Below are 18,547 nucleotides of genomic sequence, written 5' to 3' on the forward strand. Positions count from 1 at the left end.
AATAACTACTGCAGAGCAGAATAAAGAAAAAAGTCTGAGAAGAACTGAGGACACTCTCAGAGACCTCTGGGACAACATCAAACGCACCAACATTCGACTTATAGGGGATCCAGAAGAAGAAGAGAAAAAGAAAGGGACTGAGAAAATATTTGAAGAGATTATAGTTGAAAACTTCCCTAATATGGGAAAGGAAATAGTTAATCAAGTCCAGGAAGCACAAAGAGTCCCATACAGGACAAACCCAAGGAGAAATATGCCAAGACACATATTAATCAAACTGTCAAAAATTAAATACAAAGAAAGCATATTAAAAGCAGCAAGGGAAAAACAACAAATAACACACAAGGGAATCCCCATAAGGTTAACAGCTGATCTTTCAGCAGAAACTCTGCAAACCAGAAGGGACTGGCAGGACATATTTAAAGTGATGAAGGAGAAAAACCTGCAACCAAGATTACTCTACCCAGCAAGGATCTCATTCAGATTTGATGGAGAAATTAAAACCTTTATAGACAAGCAAAAGCTGAGAGAGTTCAGCACCACCAAACCAGCTTTACAACAAATGCTAAAGGAACTTCTCTAGGCAAGAAACACAAGAGAAGGAAAAGACCTACAATAATGAACCCAAAACAATTAAGAAAATGGGAATAGAAACATACATATCGATAATTACCTTAAATGTAAATGGACTAAAGGCTCCCACCAGGAGACATAGATTAGCTGAATGGATACAAAAACAAGACCCATATATATGCTGTCTACAAGAGACCCAGTTCAGACCTAGAGACACATACAGACTGAAAGTAAGGGGATGGAAAAAGATATTCCATGCAAATGGAAACAAAAAGAAAGCTGGAGCAGCAATTCTCATATCAGACAAAATAGACTTTAAAATAAAGACTATTAGAAGAGAACAAAGAAGGACACTACATAATGATCAAGGGATCGATCCAAGAAGAAGATGTAACAATTGTAAATATTTATGCACCCAACATAGGAGCAGCTCAATATACAAGGCAAATACTAACAACCATAAAAGGGGAAATCAACAGTAACACATTCATAGTAGGGGACTTTAACACCCTACTTTCACCAATGGACAGATCATCCAAAATGAAAATAAATAAGGAAACACAAGCTTTAAATGATACATTAAACAAGACGGACTTAATTGATATTTATAGGACATTCCATCCAAAAACAACAGAATACACATTTTTCTCAAGTGCTCATGGAACATTCTCCAGGATAGATCATATCTTGGGTGACAAATCAAGCCTTGGTAAAATTAAGAAAACTGAAATTGTACCAAGTATCTTTTCTGACCACAAAGCTATGAGACTAGATATCAATTACAGGAAAAGATCTGTAAAAAATACAAACACATGGAGGCTAAACAATATACTACTTAATAACGAAGTGATCACTGAAGAAATCAAAAAATACCTAGAAACAAATGACAATGCAGACATGACGACCCAAAACCTATGGGATGCAGCAAAAGCAGTCCTAAGAGGGAAGTTTATAGCAATACAATCCCACCTTAAGAAACAACCTAACCTTGCACCTAAAGCAATTAGAAAAAGAAGAACAAAAAAACCCCAAAGTTAGCAGAAGGAAAGAACTCATAAAGATCAGATCAGAATAAAATGAAAAAGAAATGAAGGAAATGATAGCAAAGATCAATAAAACTAAAAGCTGGTTCTTTGAGAAGATCAACAAAATTGATAAACCATTAGCCAGACTCAACAAGAAAAAAAGGGAGAAGACTCAAATCAACAGAATTAGAAATGAAAAAGGAAAAGTAACACCTGACACTGCAGAAATACAAAAGATCATGAGAGATTACTACAAGCAACGCTATGCCAATAAAATGGACAACCTGGAAGAAATGGACAAATTCTTAGAAATGCACAACTGCCAAGGCTGAATCAAGAAGAAATAGAAAATATGAACAGACCAATCACAAGCACTGAAATCGAAACTGTGATTTACAATCTTCCAACAAACAAAAGCCCAGGGCCAGATGGCTTCACAGGCGAATTCTATCAAACATTTACAGAAGAGCTAACACCTATCCTTCTCAAACTCTTCCAAAATATAGCAGAGGGAGGAACACACCCAAATTCCTTCTACGAGGCCACCATCACCCTGATACCAAAACCAGACAAGGATGTCACAAAGAAAGAAAACTACAGGCCAATATCACTGATGAACATAGATGCAAAAATCCTCAACAAGATACTAGCAAACAGAATCCAACAGCACATTAAAAGGATCATACACCATGATCAAGTGGGGTTTATTCCAGGAATGCAAGGACTCTTCAATATATGCAAATCTATCAATGTGATAAACCATATTAACAAATTGAAGGAGAAAAACCATATGATCATCTCAATAGATGCAGAGAAAGCTTTCGACAAAATTCAACACCCATTTATGATAAAAACCCTCAAGAAAGTAGGCATAGAGGGAAATTTCCTCAACATAATAAAGGCCATATGTGACAAACCCACAGCCAACATCATCATCAATGGTGAAAAACTGAAAGCATTTCCACTAAGATCAGCAACAAGACAAGGTTGCCCACTCTCACCACTCTTATTCAACATAGTTTTGGAAGTTTTAGCCACAGCAATCAGAGAAGAAAAGGAAATAAAAGGAATCCAAATTGGAAAAGAAGAAGTAAAGCTGTCACTGTTTGCAGATGACATGATACTATACATAGAGAATCCTAAAGATGCTCCCAGAAAACTACTAGAGCTAATCAGTGAATTTGGTAAAGTAGCAGGATACAGTTTAATGCACAGAAGTCTCTGGCATTCCTATACACTAATGATGAAAAATCTGAAAGTGAAATCAAGAAAACACTCCCATTTACCATTGCAACAAAAAGAATAAAATATCTAGGAATAAACCTACCTAAGGAGAAAAAAGACCTGTATGCAGAAAATTATAAGACACTGATGAAAGAAAGTAAAGAGGATACAAATAGATGGAGAGATATACCATGTTCTTGGATAGGAAGAATCAACATTGTGAAAAAGACTCTACTACCCAAAGCAATCTACAGATTCAATGCAATCCCTATCAAACTACCACTGGCATTTTTCACAGAACCAGAACAAAACATTTCACAATTTGTATGGAAACACAAAAGACCCCGAATAGCCAAAGTAATCTTGAGAATGAAAAATGGAGCTGGAGGAATCAGGCTCCCTGACTTCAGACTATACTACAAAGCTACAGTAATCAAGACAGTATGGTACTGGCACAAAAACAGAAAGATAGATCAATGGAACAGGATAGAAAGCCCAGAGATAAACCCATGCACATATGGTCACCTTATCTTTGATAAAGGAGGCAGCAATATACAGTGGAGAAAGGACAGCCTCTTCAATAAGTGGTGCTGGGAAAGCTGGACAGGTACATGTAAAAGTATGAGATTAGATCACTCCCTAACACCATACACAAAAATAAGCTCAAAATGGATTAAAGACCTAAATGTAAGGCCAGAAACTATCAAACTCTTAGAGGAAAACATAGGCAGAACACTCTATGACATAAATCACAGCAAGATTCTTTTTGACCCACCTCCTAGAGTAATGGAAATAAAAACATAAATAAGCAAATGGGACCTAATGAAACTTCAAAGCTTTTGCACAGCAAAGGAAACCATAAACAAGACCAAAAGACAACCCTGAGAATGGGAGAAAATATTTGCAAATGAAGTAACTGACAAAGGATTAATCTCCCAAATTTATAAGCAGCTCATGCAGCTCAATAACAAAAAAACAAACTACCCAATCCAAAACTGGGCAGAAGACCTAAATAGACATTTCTCCAAAGAAGATATACAGACTTCCAAGAAACACATGAAAGAATGCTCAACATCATTAATCATTAGAGAAATGCAAATCAAAACTACAATGAGATATCATCTCACACCAGTCAGAATGGCCATCATCAAAAAATCTAGAAACAATAAATGCTGGAGAGGGTGTGGAGAAAAGGGAACACTAGGGCTTCCCTGGTGGCGCAGTGGTTGAGAGTCCTCCTGCCGATGCAGGGGACACAGGTTTGTGCCCCAGTCCGGGAAGATCCCACATGCCACGGAGTGGCTAGGCCCGTGAGCCATGGCCGCTGAGCCCGCGCGTCCGGAGCCTGTGCTCCACAACGGGAGAGGCCACAACAATGAGAGGCACACGTACTGCAAAAAAATAAAAAAGGGAGCACTCTTGCACTGCTGGTGGGAATGTGAATTAGTACAGCCACTATGGAGAACAGTATGAAGGTTCCTTAAAAAACTACAAATAGAACTACCATACGACCCAGCAATCCCACTACTGGGCATATACCCTGAGAAAACCATAATTCAAAAAGAGTCATGTATGAAAATATTCATTGCATCTCTATTTACAATAGCCCCGAGATGGAATCAACCTAAGTGTCCATCATCAGATGAATGGATAAAGAAGATGTGGCACATATATACAATGGAATATTACTCAGCCATAAAAAGAAACGAAATTGAGCTATTTGTAATGAAGTGGATGGACCTAGAGTCTGTTATACAGAGTGAAGTAAGTCAGAAAGAGGAAGACAAATACCGTATGCTAACACATATATATGGAATTTAAGAAAAAAAATGTCATGAAGAACCTAGGAGTAAGACGGGAATAAAGACACAGACCTACTAGAGAATGGACTTGAGGACATGGGGAGGGGGAAGGGTAAGCTGTGACAAAGCGAGAGAGTGGCATGGACATATATACAGTACCAAACGTTAAATAGATAGCTAGTGGGAAGCAGCCGCATAGCACAGGGAGATCAGCTCGGTGCTTTTTGACCATCTAGAGGGGTGGGATAGGGAGGCTCAGAGGGAGGGAGATGCAACAGGGAAGAGATATGGGCACATATGTATATGTATGACTGATTCACTTTGTTATAAAGCAGAAACATACTATTGTAAAGCAATTATACTCCAATAAAGATGTTTAAAAAAAATCACATTATCATCTCAATAGATGCAGAAAAAGCATTTCACGAATTTCAACATCCATTCATGATAAAAAAAAAAAACTTATCAATGTTGGCCTTGAGGGAACATACCTCACCATAAAAAAGGCCGTTTATGACAAACGCAGAGCTATCATCATACTCAATAGTGAAAAACTGAAAGCTTTTCCTATAAAATTGGGAAAAAGACAAGGATGCCCACTCTCACCAATTCTATTAATATTTTAAACATAGTATTGGAAGGCCTGGCAACAGCAATCAAATAAGAAAAATAAGACAAATTGGAAGGGTAGAAGTAAAACTCACTTTTTAAAGATGACATGATACTATATATAGAAAAATCCTAGTCTGTATTAGAATGAAGTCGCAAAATACAAGATTAATATACAGTCATACACTGTACACATGGTATCAACTACCATCATGCATGATAAACCCACTGGAGAGTTGCTGTTTTACGTCCCTTAACCAGGACATCCATGATAAAAGTCAGGACCCATGGGTCAACATAGTTGGAGATACTTCTGGTAGTCATCTTAGCACTGGCCAACAACTAGTTCATCAATATTTTTATAAAATCTTGAGCCATTAACAATTGTCTGTCTGCCTGATACAGCCAATGGTAGTAACAACATTCCTTATCCAAGGAATATCTTGACTCATAGATACCCAAAATATAAATCAAGGTCACATATCTCTACGTGGCTTCATCAGCTTATTCCCTTCAAGCATCCAGACATTGGAAATAATGTTAGAGAAACAATTTATTGGAATTTCCAATCAACCTTTCTTTACTTGATGTTAGAATATTTTTCCCCTGTAGAGGAGGAAAGAGTTTCTTTCTCCTGAGGTCTTCCGGGGTTTCTATTAGTCTAGAACTACATTATTCCAATTTTCATATTTGAAGATTTCCAAATCACTTGGGTGATCCAACACAGGGCCATAAGTGTGCATTTTAGAGCTATTTAACTTATGGTTCATCTTTATCTTAGTACATAGTTTTGGGGGATATAAGTTTTAGTTAGTGGTTGCCAAGGAGGAGAGGGAGATGGATGGAGGGAGAGTTAGAAAAAAATAGTGAATTAGAATGGATCCTTTAGCTGGTTCCTTGTTTAAACCTTAAAAGAAAAAAAAAAGCTTAAGTTAGTGAAGGTTTGTCATAATTTCTTCCTTTGCTATGCCCTCATCTTGAACATGAGTCTCCATAGACTAAGGAGGACATCAAAAAGATAGCCAATTTTGGGGCTTCCCTGGTGGTGCAGTGGTTGAGAGTCCGTCTGCCGATGCACGGGACACGGGTTCGTGCCCCGGTCCGCGACGGTCCCACATGCTGCGGAACCGCTGAGCCTGCGCGCCCGGAGCCTGTGTTCCGCAACGGGAGAGGCTACAATGAGAGGCCCACATACCACAAAAAAAAAAAAAAAAAAAAGATAGCCAATTTTTGAGGCTCTTTTTTTTTTTCTTTCTTTCCTTTTTTTCCTTTTGATCAGAATATGCCTGCCCTCTTAGCAGAATCAGTTTTCGGTACTTGAAGTTTTCCCAGTATTTGTGCTACATCTCACACCACCAATAAGATGCCTTGGTTATTCTGTCAAACCTTTTATTTATCCTCATGAAAAGGTTGAATTGAGCCACCTAGTACTCCATGAGCTAATGCAGACCCTTACCCAATTGTATGTTCTATGCACACATTCTTAAGTAATCTTATTCAAGTGGAAGATGTTGGGTTATTTTTTGTGATAAAATGACAAAATCATCGTTGTAATTGTAATAACTCAACCAGATATTTTTCATCCATCATGTGTATCACAGTAAGTCACTCTCATCACATTGTTAATTCTAAAATACCTGAAAATTCAATTTCATTATACTTCTCTATCCTTCATGAAGGTCTGTATCCTTGATGACTGAATGTAGTTTATGTTTTAGAGATGAAAGATGTTAGAGAGGCACTGTTTTGCAGTTTCTATTCTTCCTGTCTTTAATCTGTCTTACAAAATTCCTTCATGAAAAGCTGTATGTCAACAACCAGTAAATTTATTTAAATTTTGAAGACTGATATTTATGTACAGTATGCATATATGTATACAGAAACATGACATATATATTATGTATATACACATATATGCATATATACATATATATGCATGCCATGCCATTTTTGCTAGGTAACTAGAAAACTTCAGAATCATCTAAAGAGAAAATGCTGTGGTTTTCTTACATATACATTTATTTATAGACTTCATCCCCAAAATGAATCAAAGCAGCAGAATATATGCCCTATAGGAATAAGGAGCTTTAATACTTCTCTACCACATTTTATAGATTTCCTTTTCTAATCAAGTGAAATTCTATAAAAGGAAATTCATTTTCTTTTGTATTACACCTTGATTAATCTTTTTATTTACAACGTGACTAGATAAATCAAGAGGATATTTTATGAAGGTCATCTAAATTCCACTAAGCAAATTAATTGACAAGGGTTGGCTGGGTATTTGTGAAGTACTACGAAGAACTCCATTGTTATTGTTAAGACCTAGACATTTACTCCTTATTAAATTAGCAGATTCAATTGACAAATCATAGTTAATGTAATAGTCACCCACTGGTTATACTCTGTAATTACTCTATATGACAAAGTTACTAACATTGGAAAAACTACCAATAAGAACCAATAAGAACTAGCTAAATCAAAGCCCCTTCATTGTGGAGAGCATTTTTTTCAAATTTTCAAGTAGTGCACTCAAAAATACATTTATTAAGCTTTTATCACATGAGTAATATTGCATTTTGGGGATGAACTGAAGTGTATCATTTCAATTTTCCAATTTGATAATTAGTAAACATACTCTCCCCATGATGAAAAATATTGAATATTTTAATTCTCATAACTTTAAGAATATAGCAACTATTAATCTTGTCATTCTTTTTGATTCATTAATCTCTCTCAAAAATTGAAAAAATCAGTCTACCCTTGTCTTATTCAAGAAATGATACAAGTTGGATGCTAATATTGAAAGGTTAGATAATGTATCCCAAATATTTTAGATACTAACAACATATCCTAAATGATCTTCAGTAAAATACACTTCCTGAAATCAAATATTTTTAGGGAATAACTGCTTGCCACTTACTATGGACTAAATATTTGGGTTCCTCCAAAATCCATATGTTGAAACCCTATGTGGAGGTGGGGGCTTTGGGAGGTAACTAGATTTAGATGAAGCCCTTAGGGTGGAGCCCCCATTATGGGGCTAGTACTTTTATAAGATGAAGAGACCAGAGCTCGCTCTTTCTCCATGTGAGGAATCAGCAAGAAGGCAGTGATCTGGAAAGCAGGTAGAAGGCCCTCACTATGAATCTGACCATGCTGGCATCTGAGCAGGTTGACCATGAGGCTGATCTCAGACTTCCAGCCTCCAGAACAGTGAGAAATAAATGTTTGTTGTTTAAGGCACCTAGTATATGGTATTCTGTTATAGCAGAATGCCAGACTGATAAAATATTCATTTATAAACATCTTATTCAAGGCTAATTTGCAAACTTTTGTTCCTGATTGTCTGATGTTTCAGTTCTTGATTACCTAGAATCTATTTTACATGTATGAACATATCAATCACCCCAAAGTATGCTTAAGCAGAGTGAATGTTTGCAAATATAAAATGACATTTTCTAAGAATTTAGGCATATACTAGGATATGACAACAAATTTGATAAAAAGTTTGTTTCTGTGGTTGTCCTTGCAAATGTTGAAATTGAAGCAATTGTAAAAATAAATAAACTTTACAATAAACAGAAATAAAAAAGGCAAAAAAAGATTAATCTACAGAAATTTGTTGCTTTTCTATATACTAATAATGAACTATCAAAAAGAAAAAGCAAGAAAACAGTCCTTTTTAAAACCACATGAAAAAGAATAAAATACCTAGGAATAAACTTAACCAAGGAGGTAGGAGATCTATACTTTGAAAACTATAGGACATTGATGAAGTTGAAGATACAAAGAAATGGAAAAATACCCCATGTACATGAATTGGAAGAATTAATATTGTTAAAATAACCATACTACCTAAGGCAATCTACAGATTTAATGCAATGCTCATTAAAATACTGATGGCATTTTTCACAGAAATAAAATAATCCTAAAATTTACATGGAACTATAAAAGACACTGAATAGCCAAAGCAATCTTGAAAAAAAAGAACAAAGCTGGAGGTATCACATGCCATGATTTCAGACTATACTACAAAGCTACAGTAATCAAAACAGTATGGTACTGGCATAAAAACAGACACATAGATCAATGGAACAGAATAGAGAGCCCAGAAATAAACCACACACTTATGGGCAAAATTAATCTACAACAAGAGGCAAGAATATACAATGGGGAAAGTAGTCCCTTCAATAAATGATGCTGGGAAAACTGGACAGCTATATGTTAGAGAATGAAACTAGAACATTTTCTCACACCATATACAAAAAATAAACACAAAACGGATTATAGAGCTAAATGTAAGACCAGAAACCATTACACTCCTAGAAGAACACATAGGCAGAACACTCTTTGACCAAAACCATACAATATTTTTTTGGATCTGTTTCCTAAAACAAAGGAAACAAAAGCAAAAATAAACAAATGGGGCCTAATTAAATTTAATCTTTTGCACAGCAAAGTAAACCACTGACAAAAAGACAACCTACTAAACAAGAGAAAATATTGGCAAATGACATGACCCATAAGGGGTTAATATCCAAAATATATAAACAGCTCATACAACTCGATATCCAAACAAACAATTTTAAAAATGGTCAGAAGACCTGAATAGACATTTTTTTAAAAGAAGACATACAGATGGTCAACAGGCATATGAAAACATGCTCAACATCACTAACCAACAGGGAATTGCAAATCAAAGCCCACAATGAGATATCATCCCACAACTGCCAGAATGGCTATCAACCCAAAGACCATAATTAATAAGTGTTGGGGAGGATGTGGAGAAAAGGGAACCCTGGTACACTGTTGGTGGGAATGTAAATTGATGAAGCTACTGTAAAAAAACAGTATGGAGGTTACTAAAAAAGCTAAAAATATTACTACAATATGATCTGGCAATTCTACTTCTGGGTATATATCCCCAACAAAACAAAACCCAAAAACACTAATTTGAAAAGATACATGCACCCCAATGTTCATAGCAGCATTATTTACAACAGCTAAGACATGGAAACAACCTAACTGTCCATCAACAAATGAATGGATAAAGATGATGTGGTTACTCAGCCATAAAAAAGAATGAAATTTTGCATTTGCAACAACATGGATGGACCTGAACGGTATCACACTTAGTGAAATAAGTCAGACAAAGACAAATACTGTATGTTATCACTTATATGTGGAATCTAAAAAATGAAACAAACTAGTGAATATAACAAAACAGACTCACAGATATAGAGAACAAACTAGTAGTTACCAGTGGAGATGGAGGACAAGATACAGGTAGGGGATTAAGAGGTACAAACTACTATGTGTAAAATAAACAAGCCACACGATATATTGTACAGCATAGGGAATATAGCCAATATTTTATAATCAATTCAAGTGGAGTATAATCTATAAAAATACTGAATCACTATATTGTACACCTGAAACTAATATTGTAAATCAACTATACTTCAATAAAAATAAAGGTTAAATAATAAAAATAAAGGATTTCCCTGTGGTGCAGTGGTCAAGAATTTCCCTGCCAATGTAGGGGACACAGGCTCAATCCCTGGTCCAGGAAGATCCCACATGTCGCAGAGAACTAAGCCTGTGTGCCACAACTACTGAGCCTGCACTCTAGAGCCCATGAGCCACAACTACTAAAGCCTGTGCACCCTACAGCCCACATGCTGCAACTACTAAGCCCATGCACCGCAACTACTGAAACCCATGAACTCTAGGGTCCATGTGCTGCAACTACTGAGCCCGCGTGCCTAGAGCCCATGCTCCACAACAAGAGAATCCACTGCAATGAGAAGCCTGTGCACCACAACAAAGAGTAGCCCCCACTCTCCGCAACTAGAGAAACCCTGTGCACAGCAACGAAGACCCAATACAGCCAAAAAAAAAAAAGATTAAAAATAAATAAACAATAAAATATCAATACTTTTTAATAGTCCATAGGTCAAGGAAATCAAAATGAAACTGAGAAAATATTTTCAACTGGATGATAATAAAAATACTACATTATCAAAACTTGTGGGATACATTAAAGCCTATAGCTTTACAAGGTACACCAAAGATACATATAAAGAAGAAGAATAAAATATAAATATCCGTTTCATGAAATTAGAAAACAAGAAAATAAACCTTAAGACAGTAAATGTAGGATTGTAATAAAAGAATATAACTTAATAAAATAAAAAACAAAATAAAATCAATAAAGTGAAAAGTTCCTTGAAAACACTAATTGACAAACATCTAGGAAGATTAAGCAAGAGGAAGGGAAAAAAATGACCAGTATAAAAAACTGAAAAGGAAACATCATTACAGATCCTGTGACATTAAGAATATTATGAAAATTACAGACAAAAAATTTGAAAGTTCAAAGGAAATAAACAGGTCCCCTAGGGGGAAAACATGTACTTACCAAAATTAAATCAAGAAGAATACATCTGATTGGAACCACAAGAGACCCTGAATAGCCAAAGCAATCTTGAGAAAGAAGTCAAAGCTGGAGGCATCACACTACCTGATTTCAAACTATACTGCAAAGTTATAGTAATCAAAACAATATGGTATTGGCATAAAAACAGTCATAGAGATCAATGGAACAGAATAGAGAACCCAAAAATAAATCCACATATATATGGTAAATTAATTTATGACAAAGGAGCCAAGACTACACAAGGGGGTTAAGACAGTCTCTTCAATAAATGGTGCTGGGAAAACTGGACAGCCACAGGCAAAAGGATGAAACTGGACTACTATCTTATACCGTGCACAAAAATTAACTCAAAACAAATTAAAGACTTGAACGTAAGACCTGAAACCATAAAACTCCTTACAGAAAACATAGGCAGTAAGTTCCTTGACTTTGTCATTGGTCTTTGTGATGAGTTTTTGGATCTGACACCAAAATCAAAGGCAACAAAAGCAAAAACAAAAACAAAACAAAAACAAAGTGAGACTACATCAAACTAAAAAAGCTTTTGCACAGCAAAGAACTCAACAAAATGAAAGGCAACCTTATGAATAAGCAAAAATATTTGCAAATAATCTATCTGAAAAGGGATTAATATCCAAAATACATAAAGAACTCATACAACTCATTAGCAAAAAAAAAAGCACAAAGAATCCAATTATAAAGGGGGCAGAAGATCCGAACATTTTTCCAAAGAAGACATAGAGACACACAACAAGTACATGAAGATATGCTCAACATCACTAATCATCAGGGAACTGCAAATCAAAACCACAATGAGATATCACCTCACACCTGTTAGAATAGCTATTATCAAAAAGACAAGAAATGTTGGCTAAGATGTAGAGAAAAGGGAACCCTTGTGCACTGTTGGTGAGAACATAAATCAGTACAGCCACTATGGAAAACATTGTGGAGATTCTTCAAAAAATTAAAAATAGAACTACCACATGATCCAGCAATCCCACTTCAGGGTATTTATCTGAGATGAAAACATTAACTGGAAAAGATACATGCACCCTCAAGTTTATCATAATATTCTTTACAATAGCCAAGATATGGAAACTATGTGTTCATTGAAGGGTGAATGGTTAAAGAAAATATTCCATTGTGATTATACGTACACAGTGGAATATTATTCAGCCATAAAAAAGAATGAAATCTTATCATTTGCAACAATATGGATGGACCTTGAGGACATTATGCTAAGTGAAATAAGTCAGGAAAAGAAAGACAAATATTGCATGATATCAATTGTATGTGGAATCTTTAAAAAAGAAAAAAAATTAGGCACAGAAAACAGACTGGTGGTTGCCAGAGGCAGGGGCTGGGTGATGATAAAATGGAGGGGTTCAAAATGTACAAATTTCCAGTGATAAAATAAGTCATGGGAATGTAATGTACAGCATGATGACTATAGTTAATAATACTGTACTGCATATTTGAATGTTGCTCAGAGTAGATCTCAAAAGTTCTCATGTATGGTAACAGATGTTAACTAGACTTACTGTGGTGATCAGTTCTCAATGTATACAATTATCAAATCATGTCACATATCTGAGACTTATTTATGTCAATTATACTTTAAAATTTAAAAAGAAGAATTATAATCATTAAAGGCATTGAATTAATTTTTTTTAAAGCACCTCAAAAAAAAAAAAACCCTATGCTCTGATGGCTCTACTACCAAGTCTGCCAAAAACTCAAAATTCTAATATATTACAAATTCTTCAAGAGAAGAGAGAGAGAGAATAGTTTACAACTCATCTTAGGAGATGAAAAAAACCTTAATAACAAACTTGATGATGAACTATGAAGACAGAAAATATTATCCAAATCTTTTTTATAAACATAGATGAAAAACACTAATGTTAGCAAACTGAATTCAATGACACATGAAAACTTTGCTAAACCAGCTAGTTCAAGACAACACAGAGAAACCAGTACAGCCACAGCTCTAAGAGCCAAGATAGCAGGAGAAGGGAAGCTAGGTGAGGTGAGCTGGGCATTCTCTGCACCTCTTTCTCCTAAGGGCATTGGTCAACTTACTGCATGGGACCTAGAAGCCAAACAGAATGCAGTGTTCTAGAGCTTTAGGCATTCTCTCAGAGACGAATAGACACAAGCTGAAGTTCAAAGTGACAAGAAAGTTAGGGCCTGCTGGCACATGATACCAGAGAAAAGGGAAATGCAGAAAAGGGAGCCTGACATTCTGCTGGGCCTTTGCCTTTAAAACATTTGCACAACCCTAAGCTGCATGAGAACAGGAGTTGCTCATTTCATCCAAAAATTCACATTATTGTTTACTTACTTTCATTTTTGAAAGATACTACCACTGGGTATAAAATTGTGGGTTGGAAGTTATAGAACTATAAACTGCTAAAAGAAGACATCTACTGAAGAAATTCAATCCATTATTAAAAATCCTCCTACAAACAACAAATCAGGTCCAGAGAATAGAAAAGACCTTTTTTTTAAAAAAAAAAAAAAAAAAAAGAGGACAGAAATACCTTGATTCCAAACCTGGCAAGGACATTACAAAAGGGGGAAATTATCACTCTGTTATGAATGTAGATGCAAAAATCCTTAATAAAATATTAGTAAACTGTGTGTGTGTTAAAATATAGTGAGTTGATGTGTGCTAGGATGACAAGAAGGAGGTCATTTTAGGCAGAGAAGATCAAGTTCAAAGCTTAATGCATGAAACAAAGAGGAACAAGACAACATAGAGGAAGAGACAGATTTAACAGATGTTTAGGGTGCATAACCAATGGGGGGGCTTGGTGAACCACCAAAGCAGGGTGGTTAGAGGTAGGGAAGAGATGGCTCTAAAGATTTTCTGGTTTAGATAAGAGGGAGAATGGTGTTCTCAGAAAAATGCAGGAGGAAAAAAAACATGTCTTAGAAAAACTCTAATGAATTTCATTTAGACACATCAAAATCACCCCCCAGAAATTCAGAAGATCACCAAGTTCAGTCAATTCTACCTATCTCTTATCCACACAGTCTTTCACACTTTGGTCACATCTTCTCTGGAACACAGCTGTCCAATAGATCTACCTGCCTCTCATTTGGCTCCCTTGTAACTTCTCCACACTGCTGCCTAAGTGATCATGGTAGTGACCACTGCAGATGGAATGGTTCTGTGTGTGATGCAGCTTTATTGGAAATCAAAATAATGAGCAGAAGCTTAATGCATTCAGGAAGGTAGGAGGTCTGACCAGTGAGCTGGTAGGGGCTAACCGCTATTGCCATTTGTCAACTGAAGTGTGCAGTATCAGTTATACATGTTAATTTACTTTTTTCCCTCAGCTTCATTGTAATATAACTGACATAACCTTGTGTAAGTTTAAGGTGCATAACGTGATGATTTGGTGCATGTAGATATTGTGAGATGAGAGTAATTTACATTAGTAATTCCCAAATAATACTAGAAATATAAGTGCTAATTGGCACCACTGCCTGAAATGACTTTTGAATTGTTTTTTTGTTTTGGGGGGGGTGCCTTTTCTGCCTTAATTTTTGTTTTAGCTTCTTATTTTGAAGTAACTATTAATTCATATGAAGCTGCAAAGATAGTACAAAGAGGTTTATACCTTTTGCCCAGTTTCTCCCACTGGTTACTTCTGCAACAATATCAAAACTAGGAAATCAACATTAATATAGAATGCGTGTATAGTTCTATGTCATTTTATCACATGTGCAGATTCATGCAACCATCCACGATCAAAACATAAACTATCCCATCACTACAAAGATCTCCCTCAAGCTGCCCCTTTGTAGTCACACCCACCCCCTTCCCGCCCATCATTCCCAACCCCTGAAAAATGCTGGGTTTTTTAAAACTTTGTTATATAGGGAAATGATTGAAGGATGCACAAAATATTATATGTTGTAATACAGTAGCTCATGCTTTAACACAGAGCATCCTTTGCAGCTCTCTTTGCTTCACCTACACAACTTGCACTCTCCCCCTCTCAACTAGCTCACATCACGTGTTAACTTCTCCCTTTCTTGATATACATGCTCTATATTCACAGCACGTATTGTCTATACCACTGATATCACTGATAATTTAGTCACCCATTCCCTTGTGAAATCTTAAATAATTCTATCACAGATCAATATAACTTCTTAAACATGTGTATTTTTTTTCTCCTTCAGAAGATACTGTTATGTACTGCTTATTGAATCCATTGCCAGGGCCTAGCAAAGATGAAAACAATGAGTATTTGTTAATTAAAAAAATATTTTTACTAGGTACTACTATATTTTTATAGCCATTTTCTTTAGAAGAGCTTAAAATAGATTACAGATGTTACCCCCCCCCAAAATCCTGACAGTACCTCTATGCAGTTCATCAGCATTATTATTATGTTGGAACCCTAGTACAGTACCCGGTTTATACATTCAATCAATATTCAGGTGACTGAATTATCCTATGCTCAAAATTAGGGAAATTAGGGGCATTAAATAAGATTAGTAATCAATACTGAATCCCCAATTGTTATTAGAAAAGAGGCAATGGAAGATTAGAAGAGAAAATGGAGCTGGAACGGGAGCAGAAGAGAAGTAAAGAGATTAAACAGGACAAGTACACTCAACACATTCTGACATGTTGTGTTCTGGGCTGAAGTCTCCATTGTTGAAGCAAAGTCTGATACAATAATTAGATTATGGAAGAAGGAGGAGGTAATGGGAAGGGCTTGAAGCTCCTGAGTAATGCTCCACTAGTAAAGCTGAGCAGCTTCCCTGGCCCCTCACAGCGGGACCCAGGAGTGGAGCTAATAATCCCACCCACTATTGTCTATCTACCAGATCACTTCACTACGTAGTAACTGAGATTTAAACATGAAGACAAATAACTACTTACATGAGAGGCTGTAGACCAGGTTAACTGGCAAACAGGTCCAGGAGTAGTAATATAACCGATTGGCTTATAACCCCTTTCCACTTCAAAGAAGAAGACAGTTTGATCTTTACTCTAAGAAAAAGAGAGATACCGAAATATATATTATTATGAAACATATTGCATACAGTACAAAGAAGCATTTAACAGCTATATTACACCCACTGTATACGTATACCTACAATGATCATATTTCCCCAGGTTATTCTGGGAACATTCCTGTTTCAAATATTTGCTTCATTATCCCCATGAGAACACTTGACAAACCATGTTTTCTTGTATGTGTTTCTGAAAAGATGCTCACCATACCTGTATATAAGATTCACAAAAAATTCCACAATGCATATGCTCACCTATTTATGCATAAAGCATTTACATGTTTATTCTCTTCATTTAGGCCAATTCTATATAAGAACATACCTAGGTTATAAAACATTGATTATACGTAAAACATGTTGCATGATTCCCAGTTGAACATTTCTATTCATTTAAAATAAGCATTACAACTCAATTTGTAAGAATATTTTTAAATGTCATGCACAGACTATACTGAAAGAATCTGAATACAAAGAAAACAAAATAGGGATATATTCTCAGAAAGGAATATAAGCAAATAAGGCATCATTAAGTAGGAAGACTAATAAGGCAGGGCGAACCAGGAAAATTCAATAGGAAACACAAGGAAATCTACTACTTACCCCTGTGGCTAGAACTTCTCCATCACGATCATAAGCTAAAGCAGTGACAGGAGAAGTATGAGGTTTGAAAACCTGTTTCAAACGAATATCTGCATCTGAAACTCTCTTCCGTCCCACAAAACTTGTGAGCCCTTCTGGATCATAAAGTTCAAGAATTCGAACAACGCCATCTTCAAATCCTGCAGTAATCTGTGCTCCACCGTTGCTTACCTTGGACAAAAAAGAAATGCAAGGTTTCTGAAATTTGTTGATTAAGAAAGCTGTACTACATAACAGATTTCTGTGTTTTATTTAGACTTAAATTATTTAACTAAATAATTAACTAAAATAAATGCTAATCAATAATTCCTTATACTACTTTCTGGTAACCTCCATCTCTTCTATGACAGTTCCTTATCACTGCAGACCATGAGACAGGTAAACAATGACAATCCAAGCATTCAATGAGCAAAAGTTGGTGGAGCGTCCATCTACTATGTGCCAGGCACCCATCACCAGCAGCCCAAGTGTGAGCATAAACAGTCTCAACCTCTGTTTTCACAAATGTATGGTCGAGTGGGAGGACTGACATTAATCAACCACACAAATGAATATGGAATTATGAACTGAAATAAGTAAAAGGAAATAAACATTCTGAGAGCACATAGCAAAGAAAGCTGACCTAGTCTGCAGCTTAGAGGAGAAGTCTGGGCCAGAGATATAAATCTAGCAATGTCTTAATGTACTAAATCTGCTATCTCAAAAGGCATTCAGGAGAAGGGCAAGAGCCTTGGTATTCTTTAGAGCAGACTGATCATCCCTGAAGCCAGGCAATTATGAAAACCTTGGGAATAAGAAAACTATATTCCATTCAATTCCAACTGAATGTTTATGCAAACATTTACTAAGTGTCTAAATGTACCAGTAACTGTAGAGGCACTGGAAGTACAAAGAAGAGTAAGATATGGCGTCGCCATGAAGAACAAACAGTCTGGTGGGAAAGACAGTCAATAAAGCAAGTCATCTTAGTACACTGTGATAAGTGCTATAAAAGAGGTATATACACAGTCCTTAAACAAAAACCGCAAAGGAAGAAGTACACAGCTCTACTTGAAGGTGGGGTCCTGGAGGGCTATGCAGAGGAGATGATATCTGACCTGGGCTAAACTGTAAACAATGATGTGCAGTTTTCCAGAAAGGCAAGAGGGTATGGAGAAGGGGCAATTCAAGCATAATGTCCATAAGATCAT

At 36.1% G+C, this 18,547-nt stretch overlaps 1 protein-coding gene across 2 annotated transcripts in view; it reads right to left on the bottom strand.

The window, feature by feature from the left end:
- CFAP44 (cilia and flagella associated protein 44) overlaps positions 1 to 18,547 on the bottom strand; it is a 169,773-nt gene that overhangs the window by 93,781 nt on the left and 57,445 nt on the right. For both annotated transcript variants that reach the window (XM_089910540.1, XM_022551158.2), the window contains exons 14-15: positions 17,319 to 17,528; positions 16,585 to 16,695 (exon numbers count right to left, since the gene is read on the bottom strand). In XM_089910540.1, coding sequence (XP_089766666.1) covers positions 16,585 to 16,695; positions 17,319 to 17,528 — 321 coding nt within the window. The remainder of the gene's footprint in view (positions 1 to 16,584; positions 16,696 to 17,318; positions 17,529 to 18,547) is intronic.

The sequence above is a fragment of the Delphinapterus leucas genome, chromosome 4 (genome assembly GCF_059928025.1).
Source record: "Delphinapterus leucas isolate spDelLeu-1000000601 "Yukka" chromosome 4, BTC_Dleu_Yukka2, whole genome shotgun sequence".
Lineage (NCBI taxonomy): Eukaryota > Metazoa > Chordata > Mammalia > Artiodactyla > Monodontidae > Delphinapterus > Delphinapterus leucas.